The sequence below is a fragment of the Diabrotica virgifera genome, chromosome 4, assembly GCF_917563875.1.
Source record: "Diabrotica virgifera virgifera chromosome 4, PGI_DIABVI_V3a".
Lineage (NCBI taxonomy): Eukaryota > Metazoa > Arthropoda > Insecta > Coleoptera > Chrysomelidae > Diabrotica > Diabrotica virgifera.
Window position 1 is genome coordinate 197,869,930 of NC_065446.1, and position 24,846 is coordinate 197,894,775.

Consider the following 24,846-nt stretch of genomic DNA (forward strand, 5'->3'; position numbering starts at 1 on the left):
TTTATAAATTCCAAATAAACTGTTCGTATTTTTTATGTAGGGAAATAAATATGCTACTCACAATCTTATTATTTGATTTTATTTATTTAAAAATTGTAAAAAGTTGGGCGGTCGCTTTCGATGTTTAAAAGTTTTACATCAACCTCAGGCCCTCAAGAAATTAAGCTAAAATTACATAATAATTGTATTAGTCAAAGTGCAAAATGCATATGACGTTATAAACAAACCAACAGACAGCTATTAAAGCAGTATAGAGGGCTTAGACAATATTAGCTAATATAATGCTAATTAGGACAGCTTGGCTATTAGCGCACCCTAATAATGTCTGTCTAGATTTTGGCATTGGATCCGAGCATGACATGTAACACCGTTGCCGTATCCTCTATTTTTTCATACTATCACATTACAATTTTTTGTGATATTATATTTGTGTGTGAAATGTATCATTTATTGTGTATTTTAGGTATGTTCTAATATGTTATGTATATATAGGTTTTTATTTCATTATTTTAAATCTTTGTGAAGTTTAACTTGCTAGAAACCTTGTTATATTGTGTAATGTTTAAAAAATAAGTAGCTTTGAAACATCAATTAAGTAAAGCTTATTATGTTGTTTTCACCAATTTTGAAAAAATGTGAAAACGTTGAATTATCCACGTCCGTCTGTCCGTCCGTCCGTCTTGTCTGTCTGTTTGTAAACTCAACTCCTCCGTCATTATACCAGGTAGAATGACAAATGAGGTGTCAAACGAAAGCTATTAATGCAAGGATTATACTAAAGGTCAGAAATTTAACCTAAGCTTTCTGTCCGTCCGACCGCCAATATAATTCCTTCATCGCTATACCAAGTACAACAACAAATGAGGTGTCAAATGAAAGCTTATAATCCAAGTATCGGTTGAGGATCGGTTTGAGGTTGTGAACTCATACTTATATCTGGGATCATTAATCACGAACACAGGGTCACTACAGGAGGAGATAAAACGTAGATGTGATCTAGCAAAAGTCGCCACAGCAAAAATGACCACAATATGGAAGGACTGTCAAATTTCAAGAGCGTTAAAGATGAGGTTGATCAACTGCTTAATATTCTCAATACTGACTTACGGATGTGAATCTTGGACCCTGAGAAATTCGGAAAGAAGAAATATAGACGCCACTGAAATGTTCTGTTGGAGACGAATGCTACGAATTCCTTGGACCCACCATAGAACAAATAATTCGATTTTAAGAGAGCTAAAAGTTAGCCAACGGCTCTCCAGTAAAGTCTATCTCCAACAATTAAAATACTTTGGACATGTTATGAGAGCCAACAGAGAAAACATGGAAAGACTCATTATACAAGGAAAGGTGAAAGGCCGAAGATCCCCAACAAGATGGATCGATCAGATTACAGGAATATGCAAAAGACCTATGCATGAATTAAAAGAAATGACCAGAGATAGAGATCTTTGGAGACGAACAATACACGACATCACGTCGACCACTACACTCCCTCCGGGGGGTCAGGATTGAAGAGAGAGAATCCAAGTATGGTACTAAAGGTAATAAGTTTGACATAGGCTGTGTGTCCGTCTGTACGTCCGACCGCGAATATAATTCCTTCGTCACTATACCAGGTAGAACAAAAAATGAGGTGTCAAATGAAAGCTTATAATCCAAGGATAGTACTAAAGATAAGAAATTTGACATAGGCTGTCTGTCCCTCTATCCGTCCGACTGCGAATATAACTCCTTCATCATTATACCAGGTAGAACAACAAATGCGGTGTCAAATGAAAGCTTATAAACCGAGGTTGGTATTAAAGGTGAGAAATTTGGCCTAGGCTGTCTGTTCGTCTGTTGGTCCGACCGCGAATATAACTCCTCCGTTACTATGCCAGTATTGTACTATTCCAGTGACTTTAAAACAGTACTTCTGGTCGCATTTCTTAAACCGGAAATCCTAGGTCAAATTTCCACCTTTTATACAATTCTTGGATTATAAGCTTTCATTTGACACCTCATTTGTGATTTTGTCTGATATAATGACGGAGGAGTAAAAGTTCTTATTAAATTATTCATTATTATTGTACGTACATTTAACATTTATTGAAATTATGAAAGAAATAAAGAAAACAGTATGGCAACACTGTGACGCACAAACATAAGATTCAGCTGTGGGTTACATAGGGTGCACTAATATCCATGCTGTCCTGCTAATTATTTACATAACAATAAGTATATTATAATTTAGGTTTTAAATTTAAATTTGACTTTAACAGTTTACCAGCTCCAGTCTGGTATTAAACGTGTAAGTTATTATAAAATATAATGAACAAGTTTTATAGGGAGAAAATATAAACAGAGAATACTTACATACCAGTAGAGAAAATTTAGAACTCAATAGTTCAGCAGATGACAATCCAACCATTGCCGCAAGTTTTGAAGCCACGAATATCTCTTCCCTCCTGGACCCCTTCTGCCGGGTGCGCTATCGTATCCGTCCTCCTACTACCCGTCACTACTTCTTTCATTTCAAGATTATCATTTTTCGTTATTAATTAGTTCCTTAATATACCCATTTATAGTTTTTAGATAAAGCAATATTTAATATACATACAAAATAAGTCCTTCTGTATATTGCAACGTTATTCGGAAGAACTTTAACTGTCCGTTAAGTTTCATAAACTATTTATTATATCCAAATCTGACAGTTATTTAGATATTTAACTTTTATTGTATACATAAAATATTAAAGTTTGTATTATAATTTTAATTACGTAATATTGTTTAGTGTGCCATAGAAATTTTAGTTGACCGTGCACAATAACCGTAAACTTATGGTATATTAAGTACTCAACAAACCTAAAAGAGCATTTTTTTAATAACCTCATATTATATAACATATAGAATGATCCATGTAATAAAACTAACAAAGTTTTAGTACGCATTGTGTATCACCTCGTATATTAAATATTACTTAATTCCAAAAATGTTAAAGTTTCATTATCAGAGAACGGCAGTTCTCGTTAGTGGCGCGCGCACACACACACTCCTACACGCGTCATTATATACACGAAATTTTCGATTTTTTAATCTAACTGAATTGAAAATTGGGCCAACACCCATCTTAAACTTCAGGAAAAGACTCACCCATTCATATGTCAACCATCGATTTTGGTCCAAGGGTGTTGATTTTACGGCCCTTCCTATTTAGAGTCTGTTTTTCGTTCTAGTCTCCAAAGCTCCCAAAAACTTCGAAAATTTAAGTCCTACCTTTCCTGCTTCGACTAGTACTGACTATTACTTTTCCAACTCATGACTCCGAGCTCAGAAATATGACTCAATTTCCATTTAAAAAGGTAAAATATTTGTGGATATGTATGTGTGTGGAAAAGTTAAACCGATCTGAAATTTTTTTCTGTGTTTGAAGAGGGGGTCAGGGCTGATTCAGAACCGGTGTAGTTTTTCAATTTTGACCAACCTTAAGCCAGCTATAGGACTTGGTAGGTACACAATGGCATATTTTTGGGGGTATGTATCTTCGATTCAATAAGAGACAGGAGAACAGCAAATACACCAGATCAATAGTGTTGAGTTATGCTTTCAAATGGTGTTCAAGCCGTTAGGATCAGACATACACAGAGCTCAGCATAGCCCAAAAACTGAAAAACAAACTTTGAAGATTTTGGTTTTTCGACAATTACTCAAAATTTTCGACAATTACTCAACAGCATTGAATATGGCGATTGTTAACACATTTTTTAAAAAGAGAGAAACTCAACTTATTACCTACAAAAGTGGACAACATCAATCCCAAATAGACTACTTCATGATAAGGAAAGAAGACATACGTGAATGCAAGGACTGCAAGTTATAGTCTGTTCGCTAAACTCAGGCGCAACTTTCTAGATATTTTAGTCGGCAATTTTGCCAATTTTAGTAAAATTGGCAAAAAATAATTACTAAATAGTTAACAATCACTAAATAGTTAGTAATTTTGCCAATTTTTGCAAAATTGGCAAAAAACAAAAAAATTATCGACTAAAGTATTTAGCCAGTTGCGTCTGAGTTTAGCGAACCGACTATAATAGTTAGTGAGACAGTCAGCAAACAACATAAGCTGCTTGTTCTGGACATCGAAGTAAAAAAGCGAAACTAAAAAAATATCAAGGTGGACCAAAAACAATCAAGTGGTGGATGCTAAAAGATGAGAAAGAAGGTCTATTCCTGGAAAGAATAGTAAAAAAAATTTGTTGGAACATGAAAGGAAGCCCTAACACTATTTGGAGAAAAATGGCCAACATTATTAGAGAGAGTGCTATTGAAATACTTGGGAAAACGTCAGGTAAAAAGTTTGAGGATAAAGAGACTTGGTGGTGGTCAAACGAAATACAAGGAAAAATAAACCAGAAGCGAACATTATATAAAAAGTGGCAAGAAACCAGATCCGACACAGATCTTCAAAACTATATGGTGGCGAAAAAGGAAGCGAAAGTAGCAGTAGCAAAAGCCAAAGCAGAAGCGTATTCAAGCCTATACGATCAACTTGATACCAGGGAAGGCGAAACGAAGATATATAAAATAGCCAAACAGGGAGCAAAGAAAGCAAAAGATTTTAATCAGATTAGATGTATCCGAGATGAAAATAATAAAATACTAGTTCACGAAAAGGATGTCAAAAAGAGATGGAGAAAGTGCTTTGACAGCTTATTAAATAAAGAATTTGACAGACAGCCTGTAGAGTCAACGGAGACAGTAGCAGCAATGGTCAATAAAATACCAAACAAGGAAGTGGCTCAAGCGCTTCAAAAAATAAAGAAAGGAAAAGCGGTAGGACCAGATGATATTCCTGGGGAAGTATGGAGAGCATTGGGAGAGACAGGAACAAGGTGGCTAGCAGATTTATTTAATAGAATTATGGAAGTTGGACATATACCAGACGAATGGAGAAGCAGTATACTAGTACCTGTCTACAAAAACAAGGGAGATATACAACAATGTACAAACTACAGGGCTATAAAACTGCTTAGCCACACAATGAAAATATGGGAAAGAATAATTGATAGACGGATAAGTGAAGAGACCGAAATATCCGAGAATCAGTTTGGCTTTATGCAGGGCAGATCAACAACAGGTGCAATTTTCAGTATAAGGCAGTTGATGGAAAAATACAGTAGTAAAGAAACAAACGCTCATATGGTATTCATTAATCGTGAGGAAGCATATGATAGGGTTCCTCGAGAGAAGATTCTGTGGTAGGCACTCAATAAGAAAGGAGTCCCTGGTGAATATGTAAAGATTGTGAGGGATATGTATGAGAGAGTAACGACTAGTGTTAGGACAGTTGTGGGAGAGACTGATAAATTTCATGGGAAAGTAGGATTGCACCAAGGCTCGGTGGTTAGTCCGTATTTATTCTCATTAGTTTTGGACCAGATAACAGTGAAACTACAGGGTAATACTCCATGGTGCTTAATGTATGCTGATGATGTCGTGTTAGTAGGAAATAGTGAAAAAGGCTTAGAACAAACACTGGAACAGTGGAGACAAGCTCTGGAGGAAAAAGGTTTAAAACTTAGTAGGAAAAAGACAGAGTATTTGCAATGTTCATTTAAAGATGGAGTTACTACAAATAACATGGTATCTTTGGATGGTGAACTGATTTTAAAAAGCAATAGTTTTAAGTACCTGGGATCGGTATTACAGAGTAATGGAGAAATAGATGGAGATGCATGCAGTAGAAATAGGGCTGGATGGATGAAGTGGAAGGAAGCGAGTGGTGTGCTGCGTGACAGGAAAATTCCAATGAAGTTGAAGGGAAAATTTTATAAAACAGCCATAAGGCCGGCTGTGACGTACGGAACTGAATGTTGGGTAGTGAAAAAGAAAGAGGAACAACGAAAGCATATGGCGGAAATGAGAATGCTTAGATGGATGAGTGGAGTGACAAAAAAGGATAAAATTAGAAATAAGTATATTAGGGCAAGTCTAGGTGCGGCACCAATTAATGCCAAAGTGAGAGAGCATAGGTTGAGATGGTTTGGTCATGTTCAACGTAGAGACGTTAGTCACCCAATACGAAGAATTGCTGAAGTGCAGATTCCTGGAAGGAGTAGGAGAGGAAGACCAAAGAAGACGTGGGGGGAGACGATTAGGCAGGACATGTTGGTAAAGGGGATCAATATTGATATGACTCAAGATAGAATTGCATGGGGAAATGCAATTAGGGAAGCCGACCCCGCATAGTGATAAGGCAAAGAGAATGATGATGATCTTTTGTAGCTGGAATATTGTAAGCGTCACTCATTTTTACAGCGTTTAGCGGTTTTTATTCTTGTTAAAATAGACGATGCTAATAAAATTGTACTAGGCAAAATGTTTGATATTTTATCCTTTAAGATATAGTCCTGTCGCCAGGGGGGGTACAACGGCCTCGTTAATTCAGATGGACTTACCCAAGTTTTTTTTATGTATTTTGACCCGTAGAACACGAATTTTTTGGGTAACAGTTGATCCGGATGTCGATAAGATTGTTATAGACCAAGAACTTGAGGAATCAAATAACAGCGATTTTTGGCAAAACAAAACAATATTTTGTATTTTTTGGGTCATTTTAAGCAAAAAATATTTCTACAAGTTTTTTAGTAGGATGCACAGTTTTCGAGATAAACGCGGTTGAACTTTCAAAAAATCGAAAAACTGCAATTTTTAAACCCAATTCGGGTTTATACCCGAAACCCAACGCAAATTTATAAAAAATTTTCTAAAATTTCGTCAGTTTAGAGTTCGTGTAGATAATGTTTTTTCAGAGCCAACAACGCAAACTAACGGTATCCCACAAGGTTCTACACTAAGCGTAATACTGTTCCTTATTGCGATTAATGATATCTCTAAATCCTTTAGTTTATTAGTAAAAGCACGCTTATATGCTGATGATCTTGTCATATTTTCTAGAGGGAAAAATGTTTTAACACTTACCAGATATATACAAGCCTCTATCAATCAACTGGAAAATTGGTCAGAGAGTTGTGGTCTACAGTTTTGTCGAAACAAAACAAAAGCAATTTTCTTTAGCAAGAACCCAAAAAACATCATATTACCACCTAAGCTCACCTTAAACTCGTTACCTATTGCTTATGTTGAATCAACTACCTTTTTAGGAATGAAATTAGATCATAGGTTAACCTGGAAAGATCATATCTTTCATCTTCGACAAACAACTCAAAATGGCCTTAGTTTATTAAAAAGCATATCTCACAAACATTGGGGAGCCGATTTCCAAACACTCATAACTGTCTACAGAACGCTTATTCGTTCTAAACTAGATTATGGCGCAGTTGCTTACAATTCAGCCAAAGCACCAATACTTAAATTACTAGATCCTGTACATAATACAGCGATAAGAATAGCGCTGGGAGCTCATCATACTAGCCCGATTGAAAGTTTATACTGTGAATCAGGTGAACCTTCCCTCCAACTAAGAAGAAACTTCCTCAGCCTTGTATATGCAGCTAAATTGTCGGCTAATCCACATATACCGACATTTAAAAACACGTTTGCCGACAGATTCACATCGACATTTAACACCTCACAAAGATTAAGTCCGCCGTTTTATATCAGGATACAGAGATTACAAAATAGCTTAAACATACATTTTCCTGAGACATACAATGTAACTATCCTTAAACATCAACCTCCTTGGAGAATACAGCTACCTATTTGTGATACAAGTCTTACTATCCACGACAAATATGACACACCACATAGTATAATTAAAAAGAAAGCAGCAGAGAAATTAAACTCTGCTAAGTACTTCCACATTTTTACAGATGCGTCTAAATCTGACAATGGGGTAGGGGCTTCTTTTACAACTTTACACCAAGACTTCTCCTTCTCACTGTCCCTTAGATCAACCGTATTTTCAGCAGAACTTCTTGCTATTTTGCAAGCAATAACATTTGTAAACAATAAAAACATAAAAAATTCTTTGATAATAACCGACTCTTTAAGTGCCCTCAGCTCTATGAAACAGTTATACGCAAAACATCCCATCTTATTGCTTATAAAGTCAGAACTAATGAGGTGTCAAGAAAACGATCGATTTGTTAAATTTCTTTGGGTTCCGTCACACTGTGGTATAACTGGAAATGAAAAAGCTGATCAGTTAGCAAGGGAGGCAACAGAAAATCCACAATCAACATTAGTCACTAAATGCGTTCATAGCGACCTGAAGCAACATTTTAAAAACAAAATAAGTGAGAATTGGCAACTTCACTGGAGCAATTCAGAGACATCTATGAAGAACATTAAAGAAGAGGTAGCTGTATACAATCTCCCACAAAAGCGACGAGACCAAGTATGCATCTCTAGATTGCGTATAGGCCACACGAAGTTAACACACGACTACCTTTTAAGTGGCGAACAAGTTCCCATTTGCTACAGTTGTGATAGTGTAACTACAGTGAACCATGTGCTAGTGGACTGCCCTTTATACACCCTAGAGCGACATCAAGTTGGATTACCGACTACATCCAAAGAGTGCCTAAACGGGTCAAATAACGACAGAACTATAAACTTTTTAAGAAATGCAAGACTCGTTCACAAAATTTAATGTAACATTTTAGCCATTTATGTAATTATTGTACCATGCTAATGACCCTTAGTGGTTGATGCAATTTTGTAAATAAAAAAAAAAAAAAAGACTATTTCTACGTTACATGCGTTAAAACACATGTAAAAGCACGGGAAACCCTACGTGTTTATAGCTTTGTTAAACAATAAAAAAATAAATTTTTACCAATGGAAATAATCAAAACCGATATAATTTGACTTAAACTTTTAAATGCGGTAAGCAGACTTGCTATTTTATTTTTTAATCAAAAGTTATTCGGGTTCAAAAATTGCAATTTTTAGATTTTTTTAAAGTTCAACCGCGTTTATCTCGAAAACTGTGCATCCTACGAAAAAACTTGTAGAAATATTTTTTACTTAAAATGGCCCAAAAAATACAAAATAGTGTTTTGTTTTGCCAAAAATCGCTGTTATTTGATTCCTCAAGTTCTTGGTCTATAACAATCTTATCGACATCCGGATCAACTGTTACCCAAAAAATTCGTGTTCTACGGGTCAAAATACATAAAAAAAAAACTTGAGTAAGTCCATCTGAATTAACGAGGCCGTTGTACCCCCCCCTGGCGACAGGACTAATAAGGGGTATTCAATTAGAAACTGTGTAAAAATAAAAATGGTTATACCTCGTCAAACACTCTGTTTAAGGTAGAACATTAACAATTCTCTGGAGCTGTTTTATCAATATTAAAATATATACAGAGTGTTATATTAAAATAAACAACTTTCGGTATAATCGGAACTGGTAAAAGGCTGTAAATATTTTACAGCCTATTTTAGAGCATACTTAAAAACAGTTCATCCTAAATTTTCAGGTATACATTATGTTCAATTTCTCTCAAACGTCTAATTGAAACTCCTAAAGAATAACCCTGTATATTAATGCCGATAGCTGTATCCACTTGAACCAAATCCTAAATAAATAATCCTCAATAATCTGTAACTATCTTTGCCTACACATCACTTGCAATTATTTCGGACTATTGGAAACTACTGATTTAATGAATAACTTCAATAATATTAGTAGGCGCCCAGAGAAAGCACAAACTTCGGTTTAAAATTTTAGATATTTGTTGAATTTTGTTTTGATGCAGATTCCATTGAAGACTTCCTCCTGTTAATTATACCAAAGAACAAATAATATTGGATATTCTCATCATATTTGTTTAATAAACAAACAAAAAAAATATTAAGATACTGAATATTTTATACATGAGAAAAATCCGCAATTAACTATGATCAAAATTACAATACCTAGGTACTTGTTTTGTTTTTACGATTCTAATAAAATTGGAATTATAATTGTTTTATCGTTGTTATTAGTTTGATCATTCAAAATAAAAAGTATCTCTCTAATTTGGTATGTGAGATAATAACGATGAAAGCATAAATTGTAAAACAGTGTTCTATTTTAACCCTTAACTACTGACGTGGATCTTTCAGGATGTAGACATTGACAAGCGGTATGCTATACCGTGGCCTATTCTCATTTGTTTTCAATATGAATTTGTCTTATATCACTGTATTTTTTTAACATCAACTACGAAATGATTCTTTATACTTTTATAAAATAAAATACTGTTCCAAATAAAATAAATTTTATTGTTCCAAGAAAATTATGAACGCATGCATAATATTAAAAAAATGGTGGAGGTTCCTACAAAATCTTTTATAAGCTGAATTACAAAAAAACTTGAGTATTGATATAATTCAATTAAGTAAAATAATATAGTCTGGGCTGATTATCGGAGAATAGGCCATTTTTGGGAAAAGTTATTTACCAGCAATTTTATTGCTGGAATCAAATTATAAGATCCTATAATAATATATTAATAATATAGGTATGCAAAGTCCTCAAATAGTGTGCTACTTTTTTTATAAACAAAATGGCGCACGAAAATCGTGTTTTTTTCAATTATTGCTCTATAACCCTGAAGATTTTAACTTTACAACAAAAACATCCAAATAAATATTCACCGTGATTAAATTCTGCATAGAGGCGTGTTTTTCCCGATCTACTCCGACGAAAATTTTCTTTGGAAAATGCGGGTTTTCCCAACAAAATTTTTAGTTTTCAAATAAAGTTTTAGATAAGTAATTATCTACCAAAAATTAAATAATTTGGTGACTTAAAAGCGTTATTGGCTTAGATAATAGTTCCAGAAGCTGGTGAAAATTGAGCGGATATTTTAGCAACAATTCAATTGTTAATTTATAATTTACGGTCGCAATAATAACCAAAATAATTATGATACACTGAACAAACTTTGAAATCTTATAAAGATGGGATGCCTATTCAATATTTTCTCGACAAAATATAAATTTTTAATTTTTTTGCATAATCTTTAAATGTTTAAAAAAAATGGCTATAAACAAATTAACGTTTCTCAGAAACTTTTTATTATATTATAATTTAAAAAAATAGCTAACATGCGCATTTCAAATATCTTGAAAATGAATGCTTTGAAACTTTTTTGTAACCATTTGCAAAAAAGTTATTAAACAGCAAAATAAACATACGATTACTACGGTGTTTATAATTTTTTTAAATTCTTTCGAAGCGTAGAAGTGAGTTTAAAGTACAAGCTAATTATTTACAAAAGAATATCGATTTTAAGTTTAATGGTTATATTCTAAATTAAAGATTATAAATATATTTTTTTGTAATTTACACGCGCGAAAGTAGAATAATACAGTACTGTAGCTAAAATTTTCACTCGGAGCAACGACTGGCGGCCGCGCGACCTACACTTTTAATAAATAATGTATGCTGCGTGTCAGTCGCTTCGAGTGAACATTTTAGCTCCGACTCTCTATCAAGCCTACTTTTGCGCTAAAAATTACAAAAAAAGTATTTACATCTTTGATTAAAATATAACCATTACACTAATTTTTGACATTCGTTATGAGTAATTAGATTGTACCATAGACTCACCTTTAAGATTTGAAACAATTAAAACAAATTATAAACAACGGAGGTATCGTATATTTATTTTGCTGTTTCATAACTTTTTTGCAAATGGTTGGAAAATTTTTTTAAAGCATTCATTTTCAAGACCTATGAAATACTCATTTTAAGTATTTTTTAAAATTAGAATATAATAAACAATTTCTGAGAAATGTTAATTTGTTTATATCAATTTTTTTAAACATTTAAAGATTATGCAAAATAATTAAAAATTTATATTTTGTCGACAAAATATTAAATAATCTTTCACACCTTTATAATCTTTCTAAGTTTGATCAATGTCTCATGATTATTTTGGTTGTTTTTGCGACTGTAAATTGTTAATTAACAATTGAATTGTTGCTAAAATATTCGTTTCATTTTCATCGGCTTCTGAATTTATAATTTATACCAAGAAAGCTTTTATTTCACTAAGCTATATAATTATTAATAAATAAATACTGGCCCAAAAAAATTATTTGGAAATTCGAGATTTTGTTGGGAAAACCCACATTTTTCGAGGAAAATTTTCATCGGAGCAAATCGGGAAAAACGTGCCTCTGTGTAGAATTAAATTTGGGGTGAATTTTTATTTGAGAGTTTTTGGTGTAATGTTAAAATCTTCGGAGTTATAGAGCAATAATTGAAAAAATACGATTTGTCGGCGCCATTTTTTTTATAAAAAAAGTAGCACACTATCTGGGGACTTTGCATACCTATATTAATAATATATAGGATCTTATAATTCGATTCAAGCAATAAAATTGCTGGTAAATAACCTTTCTTTGTACTTTACTAATTAGACCAGCGTATTATAACTATTTTTTTCAAAATTTAAAGATTATGCAAAAAAAGAAAAATTTATATTTTGTCGATAAAATATTAAATAAGCATCTCATATTTATAATCTTTATAAGTTTGATCAATGTATCATGATTATTTTGGTTTTTATTGCGATCATAAATTGTTAATTTACAATTGAATTGTTGCTAAAATATTCGTTTAATTTTCACCGGCTTCTGAAATTACAATCTATACCAAGAAAGCTTTGATGTCACTAGGTTATTTAATTATTGATTAATAATTACTTACCTAAAACTTTATTTGAAAATTAGAGTTTTTGTTAGGAAAACCCGCATTTTCCGAGGAAATCGTGAAATCGTGAAATCGTCGTAGCAAATCGTGAAAAACACATCTCTATGCAGAATTTAATTGCGGTGAGTTTTTATTTGGGTGTTTTTGTTGTAAAGTTAATATCTTCGGGGTTATAGAGCAATAATTGAAAAAAATACGATTTGTCGGCTCCATTTTGTTTATAAAAAAAGTAGCACACTATCTGCGGACTTCGCATACCTATATTATTAATATGGAGGATCTTATAATTCGATTCCAGCAATAAAATTGCTGATAAATAACTTTTCCATGAATTTTGCTAATTAGCCCAGAGTAAATAGTGCTTTCCTCAACAGGTTGACTGTCACAAAAAATATTTAAAGAAGTCCATGTTGCCAAGTTAAAAAAAGTGCATCTGGCAACCAACTGAAATACTTCCATTATAAATGTTAATGTTTTACCAATTTTATTTATTAGTTCCAATTTTTGAAAAAATAAGACAGCGGTCGAATTCGACCGCAGCGGCGTAGCCGATATACTTATTCCCGTGGTGCCAAGCGGTCGTTTTAGCGGTCGTTCTGTTCTGTTCGAGATCTATGCAAATTCATACTTTGGTGAAAAATCTATATGATAAAATGAAAAAAAAAAAGAGAAGATTCAGGGAAACGTAACAAAAAATCGGGTTATAAAAGTAGTAATTTACTGTGACACTTGTAAAAGTTAACCACACTATTGTTTACATTGTTTTAAGAAACATTCCAAATAACTGATAATGTTTAATTTCTTTCATGTTCTATTTAGCTTTTGTATGTTATTTAGTTTGGAATCATTAATATTTTTTACATTTTTATATTCTTTACTCAAAATAAAAGCATGTCAAAATTTCGATATCATTTCAGTCTCCCCTATTCTGCCATAATGAAAACTGATATGTATATGCGACGACTGTATGCCACAAGGGTCGAACAATGCAATAAAGCCGCTTCTCTAGACGACCTCTGGCACAACAGGAACTTTATCACAAACCGTATCAAATCGGTCGTATACGACCGCCGTGGTATGAAGTACTTATTGAACTGTCGGTAGTATATGACCGCCTGGTAGTCAACCTGTTAAAGGTAGGACAACTGGATGAACTTTCTGCCCTACTAATAGCGAAAGAATACACTGGGCTGCTGTTAACTATAGAAACGTAAACACTGACATACGGCAAGTGATACCGCAAGATAACTACGTCAACGTAGCTCAAAGACTAAACCATACTAAAACTGCAGCAGTTGTGAGCTGGTACAATTACACCCCACTTAAAGGTTGCCATATTTTATTCTAGAAATTTTTTATAAAACACGATTTACAACATAATATATTTTCGCAAAGTTATGGCATATCGCTTGTCAGTGGTTTAGAGATAATAAAATTAAGGACGCGTTTCGACATCATTGCCATCATCAGCTTTATATTAGAAAGAAACCAAATCTGAAGTAGAGGAAAGGCGCCCAATTTCGGATACAGGCCTATCTGCCGTGCCATCTATATAACGCAGTCACAATTACTTAGCTATTATAGCTCAAGGCCAAATATTGCATGATTCCATATTTATCTCCGCATTAAATAACATTTAGTCGTTGGCAGGCGCCATTACTTTCTAATGGTCGAGTCGTCTTTTCCCAACAGCCTTATTCTATTTGTGTTTACAACGTTATCTCTCATCATTTTATTTTAATTATACATAAAGGTAAGTCAAATAGTCTGTTTAAGGCACCTTTCCTCTACGCAAGAAAAAAACTTGGTGTACAAAAAGTTCTTAAGACCCCACACAATTATTGTAAAAAATCGCTACTTACGGAGACTAGTTTAAAGAATATTTAATAAGGAAACAGCTCTGTAAAAATGGTTGCGTTACCAACGTCATAGCAAACATCACAAACTACATACTTAATATTTCAGCAACATTTAATAATGCCCAATTTAATTAAAAAGCTCAAAACGTCTAATTTTCAGTCCTCATATAAGTACCATTTTAAAGAGAAAGGTTAGGACCAGATCTAGTGACTTGTATCAACAGTGTTTCCCTGTCAACTGGCATCAAGCTTTTCGAAAATACAGTTAGTAATTATAATACGTAAAAGGATATGGAATTTAAATAAAAAATTTCCTGTAATCATATGTGAGACAATCACAAATTAACTGTTATTTAACAGCTTTTGCGATTGGAAGGAAGTGGCTTTACACACGACAGATACCTTTATCGTAATGTTATGTATGTATATATAAATAATGTTATGTTTAAATATGTGCACAAGATTTAATAAACATTTGCAAATATGAGGGTGAACTCGTTTTTGTCGCCACCCTCGTCTGTTAAATATAATGTACTGTACTTTGATGATTTTAAGTGACAAATAAATACGAAATAGCTACTTATTAGTAAACCTACAGCACATGAGTTTTAATTTAATATATCATACGTAAATTCCAAGAAATTTCGATGTATATTATAGTCTAGAGTACCTTTAGAGATACGTCAATGATAAATACTCCATTCAAGTTTTTATATCGTGTATCTCATTATCTTTTATCCTGCTGTTTGCCAATAACTAACGCCAGAATGTTATCATGTTCGCACAAGCGCCAGTGTGTAACGTTTAACCAATATTATATTTTGAATGTTACTCACAGCTCAGGAAATTGATAAATTTTTATTTTGTATAAATTTGCACAGGCCGATACTGTTATGTACTGAACGAACTCCGAAATTAGATGTTTTTTTTAAATAACTCCGAAAATATAAATTTTAGAAAAAAACTGACTTGACCATTGAAAAACTCAGAAAGCTTTACAAAAAAAACCTTATATATAGAATTTTCTAAAATTAAATCTGTATCTTCTATAATTTTTTATTTATAACGCTAAAGTCCCTTCTCACAAACATTGGCGCACTGTAAACTAGCATACGGCGAAATCGGCGAAATGCATGGTTGAGTTATTTTAATGTTATTCTTTAACTAATGGATCAAATGAAATTTTACAAATTGAACATGAAAGAAGAGTAGTTAAGCTATCGTATGGTTAAAATAAAAAGAAATAAAATGTATGGGCATAAGTACGGTGTGGGCGGAAAATGAGCCTTACATGAATTTTGTTTAAAAATGATTTTAAAATGTGTAACTAATACAATTCTTCTTATTAAACTCTCAATTTTGCACAACTTACCTTTCAAGCATCTTACTAAATGATGCTTCATTAAAAAAATCTCAAAAATTTAATTCAAATGATATGACGTCTCAAAAAATGTAATTTTTAAAATCTTCGTAGTTTTATAGAATTACCACCACTTTAAGACGGTATTACTCAAGTTCTAACAGATCTACTAGACTTTTATAAGTGCTTTAATAAAGCTTAGGAAGTAATCTTTAAAATTCACTAAATTATTTTAATTTGGAAATGAAATATACTATTTCTTTTTGAGAAACTTAAGAAAGATAACAAAAATGTAATACAAAAACCGAAAATTACCAGCTAAAAAAACGTTTAACAAAAAAATTTTTTGTAGCCCTTATACAGTATGTCTGCGTGACTTGGAACCTATTAATAACTTTTTTATTATCAGTTTAACGAAAAAAAGTTATTCTTTATAAAATACTCTGAATCGTATATACTCTAAGATGAAGTCATCAAATATCAAATTTAATTAATTTTATACGGGGTATGTCAAAAAATATGAATTTCACTGTCTAAGGTACCTTTACATTTCACATTATCGAAAATTGTTATTAAGAAAAGTTGTTTGGAATTAAAAAAATTGTCATAGTGTTCAATTACTTCCTTCTAATGAAAATAATGTGAATAATAAAGGCACTTAACTCTTTAAAAAAATCCATATTTTTTACATACCTCGTATAAAATTAAAAAAGGTTGATATCTGATAGTTGTATCTTAGATCTTAGACCAGGTAGAGCATTTTGTAAAGAATAACTTTTTTTCGTAAAAGTGATAATAAAATAGTTATCATAATTGTAATAAACTGATGAGTATCCGTAATTTGAGAACAAATTTAAAAACATTTTTTTTTCGATTAGAATGATATAATTGTATATTTAAACATAGTTTTTAATTTCAAACAACTTTTCATAATAGCATTTTTTAATATTCTGGAATATAAAGGTACTTTACTCTTTAGTGAAATTCATATTTTTGAATAACTCGTATAAAATTTATAAAATTTGATATCTGATGGTCGAGTTTTAGATTTTTGACTATCCAGAGCATTTTATGAAGAATAACTTTTTTTCGTAAAATTGATAAAAAAAAAGTTTACCATGTGGTTCTTAGCTACGCAGACATACTGTATAAGAGCTTCTGTATAAGAATTTTCAAATTGCAATGCCATATTCGGATTCAGTATAATCAAAAACAAAATAGAAACATATTTGATCAAAGTAAAATTATGAATTTAATGATATTTTTAAAATTATTTATACAAACAATTGTTATTGTTTAAGCAATTAATAAACAATTAGCGGCCAAATCTGCGAGTAGAACTTTTTACTTTAACATGTATATAAACTAATAAAAAAATTTTAGAAAAATATAAGCTTGTTTGAATTTTTTCGAAACAATGCATGTTTTCGTTCTAATTGCACTCCCCTAATAGTCCAAGTAATAAAGCTTAAAATAGGACAAAACCTGGCAATTTTTACAAAATGGATCGATTTGCTTAAAAATTTGATAATGAGTAGTGGATAGTCCAATGATCAAAATCTATATGATGCCAAATGGCGCTTTTACTATGGGGGTGGTTGCCACCCCTTCTTGAAGGTGGAAATTTTTTTTATATTTTGACCGCAACAGTTGGTAAAAGCATTAATTATAAGCAAAAAACGTCTATACATTTTTTTGATAAAATTAATAGTTTTCGATTTATTTGCTATCGAAAATGTTAGTTTTATATCGAAAAATTCAATGTTTTTAATCAGTTTTCTGCAAATAACTCAAAAAGTTTTCGTTTTATCAAAACAACTTAGCTTAGCAAAGATGTACATTTTGAAAAAATAAACAACACCGTTTTTTTTTTCAATTTTCTTTATGACCAGTAGTAATCGAGCTATACTTTATTATATGTTAGCACTTCTTTATTTATTATTTGCCATCGCTGGGCTTAATGTTTTGGTAGGTTTGATCTAAATAGATAATGCTTGTAACCGACCAAGTGCTGCTCATGCTAAACTACATCGTCTATTTAAATCAGCCTTTAGGATAAGCTTTGAACGTTCGATTTTTTGTCCTCAGTATATTATATACGACTCGACATTTTCAATATTATTATAGTCCAGAGCTCAGTCCTTATTTATATCGAAAGATTTGTTTGTAAGATATTTAGTTTTTTGCCATATTCTGTATTCTGTATTTATTTTTTATTATATTTCCTGCAATGCTTCTCTGTCTTTTGCCATTAGTGCAACAACATAAGCAAGTCTCAGATGGTTTAGGTTTTCACTGTCTTTCGACACTCCTTTTTTGCTCATTGTGAAGCACGAAACATATCTAAAACTACGGTAAATATTTTGGGTGAGATTGAATCTCCTTGTCTGTCCCTTAACTGTAGTTTTATCTTTTCCGTTTTAACTTGTGATATTGCATTGTCATGCGTATATACTTAATGATTTTTGTATATTGGTTATCATTTCTTTTGTTGCTTAAGGCATTAGAGATTGCCTAAATTTCTGTGGAGTCTAATGCCTTCTCGTATTCTGCCATAGCTATCCAGAGTGCTATATTTTATTCGTTTTGTTTTTCGGTCAGCGTTCATATTAATTGTATTTTATGATCTACCGTGCTATAACCTTTTCTAAATCCTGCCTATTTCCGAGGCTGATAACTGTCCGGTTTATTTTTTTGTTAGTCACAATGTAGTTTTCTTGACAAACAACTTATAAAAGACTGATAATAGGCTAGTGGGTCTACAGTTTTTTCATCTCATGTATATCTGATTCCCTTGTTAAATATCAGTATATTATCATTGTGTATTATTAAAGAATTTAATCAAGCTCTGGGTACTTCACTTATCTATAGATTGGTTAAATATAATGTTTATCATTTATATGATGTGTTGTCCTTCATACTTTATCATCTCTAATACTATTATATTCTGTCTTCAGTCGAAGCTCTTATACCTAACATATCGTCAGATCCAATACGTTTTACTATTTTTCGATGTTTTTCGCCTTTACCTTGTTTTGCTTTTGATTCATAAATTTTTTTTTGTAATTGTTTTTCTTTCATGATCGTTCTTTTTTGAATTTCTGAAATTTCCTCGTTGTCAATATTAATTAGTTTTAAAATTATTATATTTCTACCTTCGCATGATTTCATCTTTCATTCTCATATATTTTTGATTTCTTGTAGTATTCCGTTCAGCTATATTATTGTATCTTTCCTTATGTCTACCCCACATTTTTTTAAATTGTTTTGTGGATTTCTGTTATTTCTGTTATATTAACTGTTCTGTCTTACAAAAGCTGTTGTCTCTTTTCTTATTAAATATTGTAATTTATTTGCTGAGTTTTTAAATTTATTCTGTTTTATTGTGGATCGATTCTTTTGCCACTGATATTATACTATTCGTTGTTTAATTTAGGATTTCAAGGTTTGAATCTTTGACTTTATTTATTGCCTTTTGCGTGGCGTTTACAAGTTTTCTTCTTGTCTTGTTGTTGATATTTATTCGTGTTATTAGCATTCTGATATTGCTGCCTATGTTTATCGTATTTAATACTACTGAACTTAATATTAGGTTTCTGTCGTTGCGTAATATAAATATAGCCTATTTTATTCCTTGTTGCCCCATTAAGGCTTTGCTAGGGCCATCTTCTCTTTTCTGTTTTTAAGGAACTTGTTGGTTTATATAGGTTGTTTTCTTTTGCATAATTTATTATTTTACCGAAAAATCGGCCAACTCATTTTTGAGGTCTTATATTTCCTAAACCTGTTGGCCGATTTAAGTGATTTTTTCAATAGATTATAGCCTGATTCTTTAACAATATCGCTGTAATAATACTGTTGCTAAACAGGTAGGCTTTAATTGTAAAACGGGTGTACGAATCAAACTGTGTTTTTTTCCCAAATTTCGCATCACCCTTTGAAATATTCTAGCATTTATGAAATACTAAAATTAAAATCCAACTAAAGTTTCAGGTTTTCTTAATATTCTGTTTTTTGACTCATTCGTTTATGTTTAATAATAAAAAAATTAGGTATTTTAACAACTAGACAGGTTCTTCATCAATACACGTTGTTTCTAAATAAGTACGACAAACTTTAAGGGGTAGTTCTGCATGAAAATATAATGACAGTTTGCTATATAAACGTATGTTTGAAAATGTTTCGTTTCCATGATACGGGATGTTGAAGTTTTTCTTACAAACTGACGATTTATATACTGCTCTAAAACCAGATGAGATATGCAAATGAAGTTTGGTAGGTGTTAAGAGATAGTTATTGCGGATTTTTTGACATACAATTAAGAATCTTATATTCACCATTATGACCGATCATAATATTACCCGTATGCACGCTAATGGTGAATATAGAATTCTTAATTTTATGTAAAAAAAACGACAATAACTATCTCTTAAAACCTACCAAATTTTATTTGCATATCTCAACCGGTTTTAGAGCAATAAATAAATATATAGTCTGAGGCTATAGTTGAGTTTTAATTTCAGTATTTTATAAATGCTAGAATATTTTACAGGATGATGCGAACTTTGAGAAAAAAACACAGTTTGATTTGTACACCCGGTATACAAGAAAATTTACCTGTTTAGCAACAATGTTATTACAGCGATATTGTTAAAGAATCAGGCTATAACATGTTAAAAAATAACTTAATTCGGCCAACAGGTTTAGGAAATATGAGACATCAAAAATGACCAAATTTTTAAGTGGGCCGATTTCTATGCACATAAGTTTATATTGTGTGGAACAAAGAACGCAATTTCTTATAAACTCTTAATAAAACATTAAATATAGTTTGTCTGACCAAATTAAACGTACGACGAGTTCTAGAAATAACTTTCCAAAAGACAATAATTATTTAAACCTACCCCTAGTTAGCCGCTATGTATAAATCCTTGTATGTACTGTACATTTATCAATTCAGACAATGACCGGACGATGTTTCTTGAGTGGGTCTCACATAACTAATACTTCTTGAGTAATAACACGTTATTCCTTTCCAAATTCAAATAGTCCAGGGCAGTAAGTTATTCCTGGACCTTAACCCACACTGAAAAAAATATTGCAGTGATCACCAGTCATTGATTTTTTTACATTGATTCAATGAAAATTTTGTTAATATTATAAACACGTATTCAATAAGTAATGATTATAATATACGTTATTGCAATGCAACTCTATTCAATAAAAAATAATAAATTGAATTATTAACTCAATGAATAGTTTTATTTATCCAATGATTTTCTTCATCATATTAATAATTTGTTCATTGTTTATATGAAATTATACAATTATACAATTATACATTAATTATTACAAATAATTTTTATTTTTAAATAATTTTCTTTTTTTATACATTTCAGATTGTATACACATGACGTCAGAAGAGGGTGAGTTCTACCACAAAGCTCTATCAGTGGATGGCCAAGCTTGCGGTATTTACATTTATGCAGAACCGAATCAAAATATAGAAATCCGTTTCAATTATCTGGATGTACCTTGCGAAAATGGCGGCCTTGTTTCGGTAAGAGGATTTATTTTTGTTTTCCTTTTGCAGATACATCAAAGATCAATCCATCATAATATTTGTTTACTTATGAAATATGTTAATCATTTTGAAGTAATTTTTTCTAAAACAGTATAAAATATAAATATCAATTTGTTTATTTTATAAGTGATTGATTCAACCGTTACTTGATCGAAGTTATTCATCTGACAATAAAACACTGAACACTTTTGTTTTCAACACTTTCAACACAAAAGGTATTTTAATTTATTATCACTAATGCTGATTGGGCAGAGTGCCTTTCTCAAGTGATGTATTTTACCATTGGTTTACACTTTATAATGGTATGGGAGCAAAGTATGCTAAATGTGCCGTCACTCGAGCGCTTTGGGTACCTATTGGGTTGTGAAGAGTAGGTCCTAAAACCAAAAAAAGTTAAGTAAAATTTTCCATTTTAGTGGGGACTTTCCATTTTTAATTTAATTTTCCATTTCCAACAATCGTTTCTTTTAGATTATAGCGCCATCTATCCATAATTCCAAAAAATGTCTAGAATAAAAGTTACTTATTTTTACGCAAGGAATCCAAATCTGCAATAAAAAATGGGGGCTCCCATTTAAGATTTTAAAGTAACCCCCCTCCTCACCTCCTTGGGGGGTCGTGTCTGGTACCGTTCGACAGATTTTTCAAAAATATTTAATAAGTGTATACACCACCATCATTTTTTAGAGCAAATTATTACTTGGTATCTAGCTACATTCTGGTCCATAAGATCAACTTCAACTTTCCTTTCACTAGTTTTTTAGCTTTTGCTGATGATTTGGAAGGCTGATCCTCGTCAATATCATCATATATTTCAAAATCTCTTTCACTATTTCGTAAAACAAGTTCAACAGGTGCTCTTAGAATTCTCTCGGACAGCCTGTTAAAATCACTATATTCGTCATCACCAAACTCCTCGTCTGTAAGCACATTAAATTCTGGGGTTTCAGTACCTATATATAGATAGCATCAACGTCTAAAGTTTCAACGACATCAATCATCTCCAGCACTTCTTGAAGAGAAAACCTTTTTTCTGGAACAAACAATACGTTACAATTCCAAAAGTTCCGATTTTTGCTTCCATATGTTCCTAGCGCTACATATATGTAACACCAAAAATTAAAGGCATTTTTTACAAAACCAGGATAAAATTTCTAAGAATTTATATTATCAATAAGAAAAGGCATTACTTTGTTCTCAATTGAAAACACTTTAAACAAAATATATTACCAAAAGAATAGTAAAAATATACTTACTCAAACTTGAGATCCATTTTTACCATAAATAATAAAAATCCATAAGGAAAAATTTTCTGTAACTGGCTGTATACCATTAACTACAAAAATTGAAGAAAATCTTCTGTGTAAAAGGTATATTTATTTAAAACCCCAATAAAGGGCTACATTAAAAGACAGAACATTTTCGCTCTAAAGATAGCATCATCAGTGTTCTAAGCAAGCTCTACATGATAAGCCACCAAAAATACATGGTTTAAAACCCTTAAAAGGCCGACCAGAAGTCTTACATTGGCGTGTTATATATTATACCCTGGCGATGGGTGAAATTTAAACAAGATATACCTCAAAGCATGATATGACTATACCACGTGTATGTGGGTGGTTGAGTTAATTTCTCTGTCTTCACAAAGAGAAAGGTTTTCTGGTCGGCGTTTTAAGGGTTTTATCCCATGTATTTTTGGTGGCTTAGCATGTAGAGCTTGCATAGAACACTGATGATGCTCTCTTTAGAGCGAAAACGTTCTGTCTTTTAATGTAGCCCTTTATTGGGGTTTTAAATAAATATACCTTTTACACAGAAGATTTTCTTCAATTTTTATAAATAATAAACACCGTCACATAAAACACTCAACTAAATAAACAGATTAGATCAAATCCTCGAATTAACTGCTGAATACTAGTAAACAAGTGTCCCTTGAAAGTCTTGCATAATCATCTAGTTAAAATTAGAATCACTTCCCGAATTTAAGGCTTAAGATTTTAGCGGTTTTTGCGTTACATATACTTAAGTTGGAGACATATGGGAAACTTTTTTGTTATTCATTTTACGAAAAAAAGTTATTCTTTATAAAAAGTTCAGCATGCTCTAAAACCTAAGATTCAATCATCAGATATCAAATTTTTTCAATATTATACGAGCTATGTCAAAAAATATGAATTTCGTTCATGAGTAAAGTACCTTTATTTCTCTCGATATCGAAAATTCTTATTATCAAAAGTTGTTTGGAAATAAAAACTAAAATCAAATATGCAATTACATGCTTCTAATCAGAAAAAAATATTTTCCAAATTTTTCTCAAATTTATTGATACTTAACTTCGTTTTTATTTATTACACATACGATAACTCATTTATTATTACTTTTACGAAAGAAAGGTGTTCTTTATAAAAAGCTCTGTATGTCCTAAGACCGGAGATGCAACTATCAGATATCATATTTTATTAATTTTATACGAGGTATGTCAAAAAGAGATACAAGACCGGAGATGCAACTATCAGATATATTTTATTAATTTTATACGAGGTATGTCAAAAAATATGAATTTCACTCAAGAGTAAAGTACTTTTATTTTTCACAATATTGAAAATTATTATTAAAAAAAGTTGTTTATAATTAAAAACTATGTTTCAATATGCAATTACATCCTTCTAATTGAAGTATTGTGAAATATAAAGGTACTATAATCTTGAGCGAATTTCATATTTTTTGACACACCACGTATAAAATTAATAAAAGTTGATATATCATGGTTGTGTCTTAGATTTTAGACCATGCCGATCTTTTTATAAAGAATAACTTTCTTTCGTAAAATGAATAATAAAAGAGTTATCATATTTGTAATAATTAAAAACGATGTTGGGTATCCATAAATTTGAGAAAAATTTGTTTTCAATTAGAAGCATGTAATTGCATACTTAATCTTAGTTTTTAATTCCAAACAACTTTTTATTATAAGAATTTTCGATATTGAGAGAAATAAAGGTACTTTACCCTTGCCCGAAATTCATATTTTTTGACATACCTCGTATAATATTGAGAAAATTTGATATCTGATGATTGAATCTTAGGTTTTGGGGCATGCAGAACTTTTTATAAATAATAACTCTTTTTCGTAAAATTAATAATAAAAAAGTTTCCCATATGTTTTCAACTTAAGTAGACACGCTGTATGTAACGCCAGGAGCTTAAGGGTTAAAATTATAATGAATAAAATTAACAGACATAATTACTTATACTAGATATTAATTATGTGTATTCGTTCAGTAATAGGTTACAATAATATTTTAGTTCATAATTTGTGTTTTTCTAGATAAATATCTATTTTAATCGTTTTGTATATTTCACATACACCAATTTTTATCAGAAAAGT

The 24,846-nt window shown here is 31.5% G+C and overlaps 1 protein-coding gene across 3 annotated transcripts in view; it reads left to right on the plus strand.

Moving 5' to 3' along the window:
- The window catches only part of LOC114331506 (corticotropin-releasing factor-binding protein), a 553,233-nt gene that overhangs the window by 345,356 nt on the left and 183,031 nt on the right, over nt 1-24,846 (plus strand). For all 3 annotated transcript variants that reach the window (XM_050648639.1, XM_050648641.1, XM_050648640.1), the window contains one exon: nt 21,274-21,434. In XM_050648639.1, the coding sequence (XP_050504596.1) occupies nt 21,274-21,434 (161 nt within the window). The remainder of the gene's footprint in view (nt 1-21,273; nt 21,435-24,846) is intronic.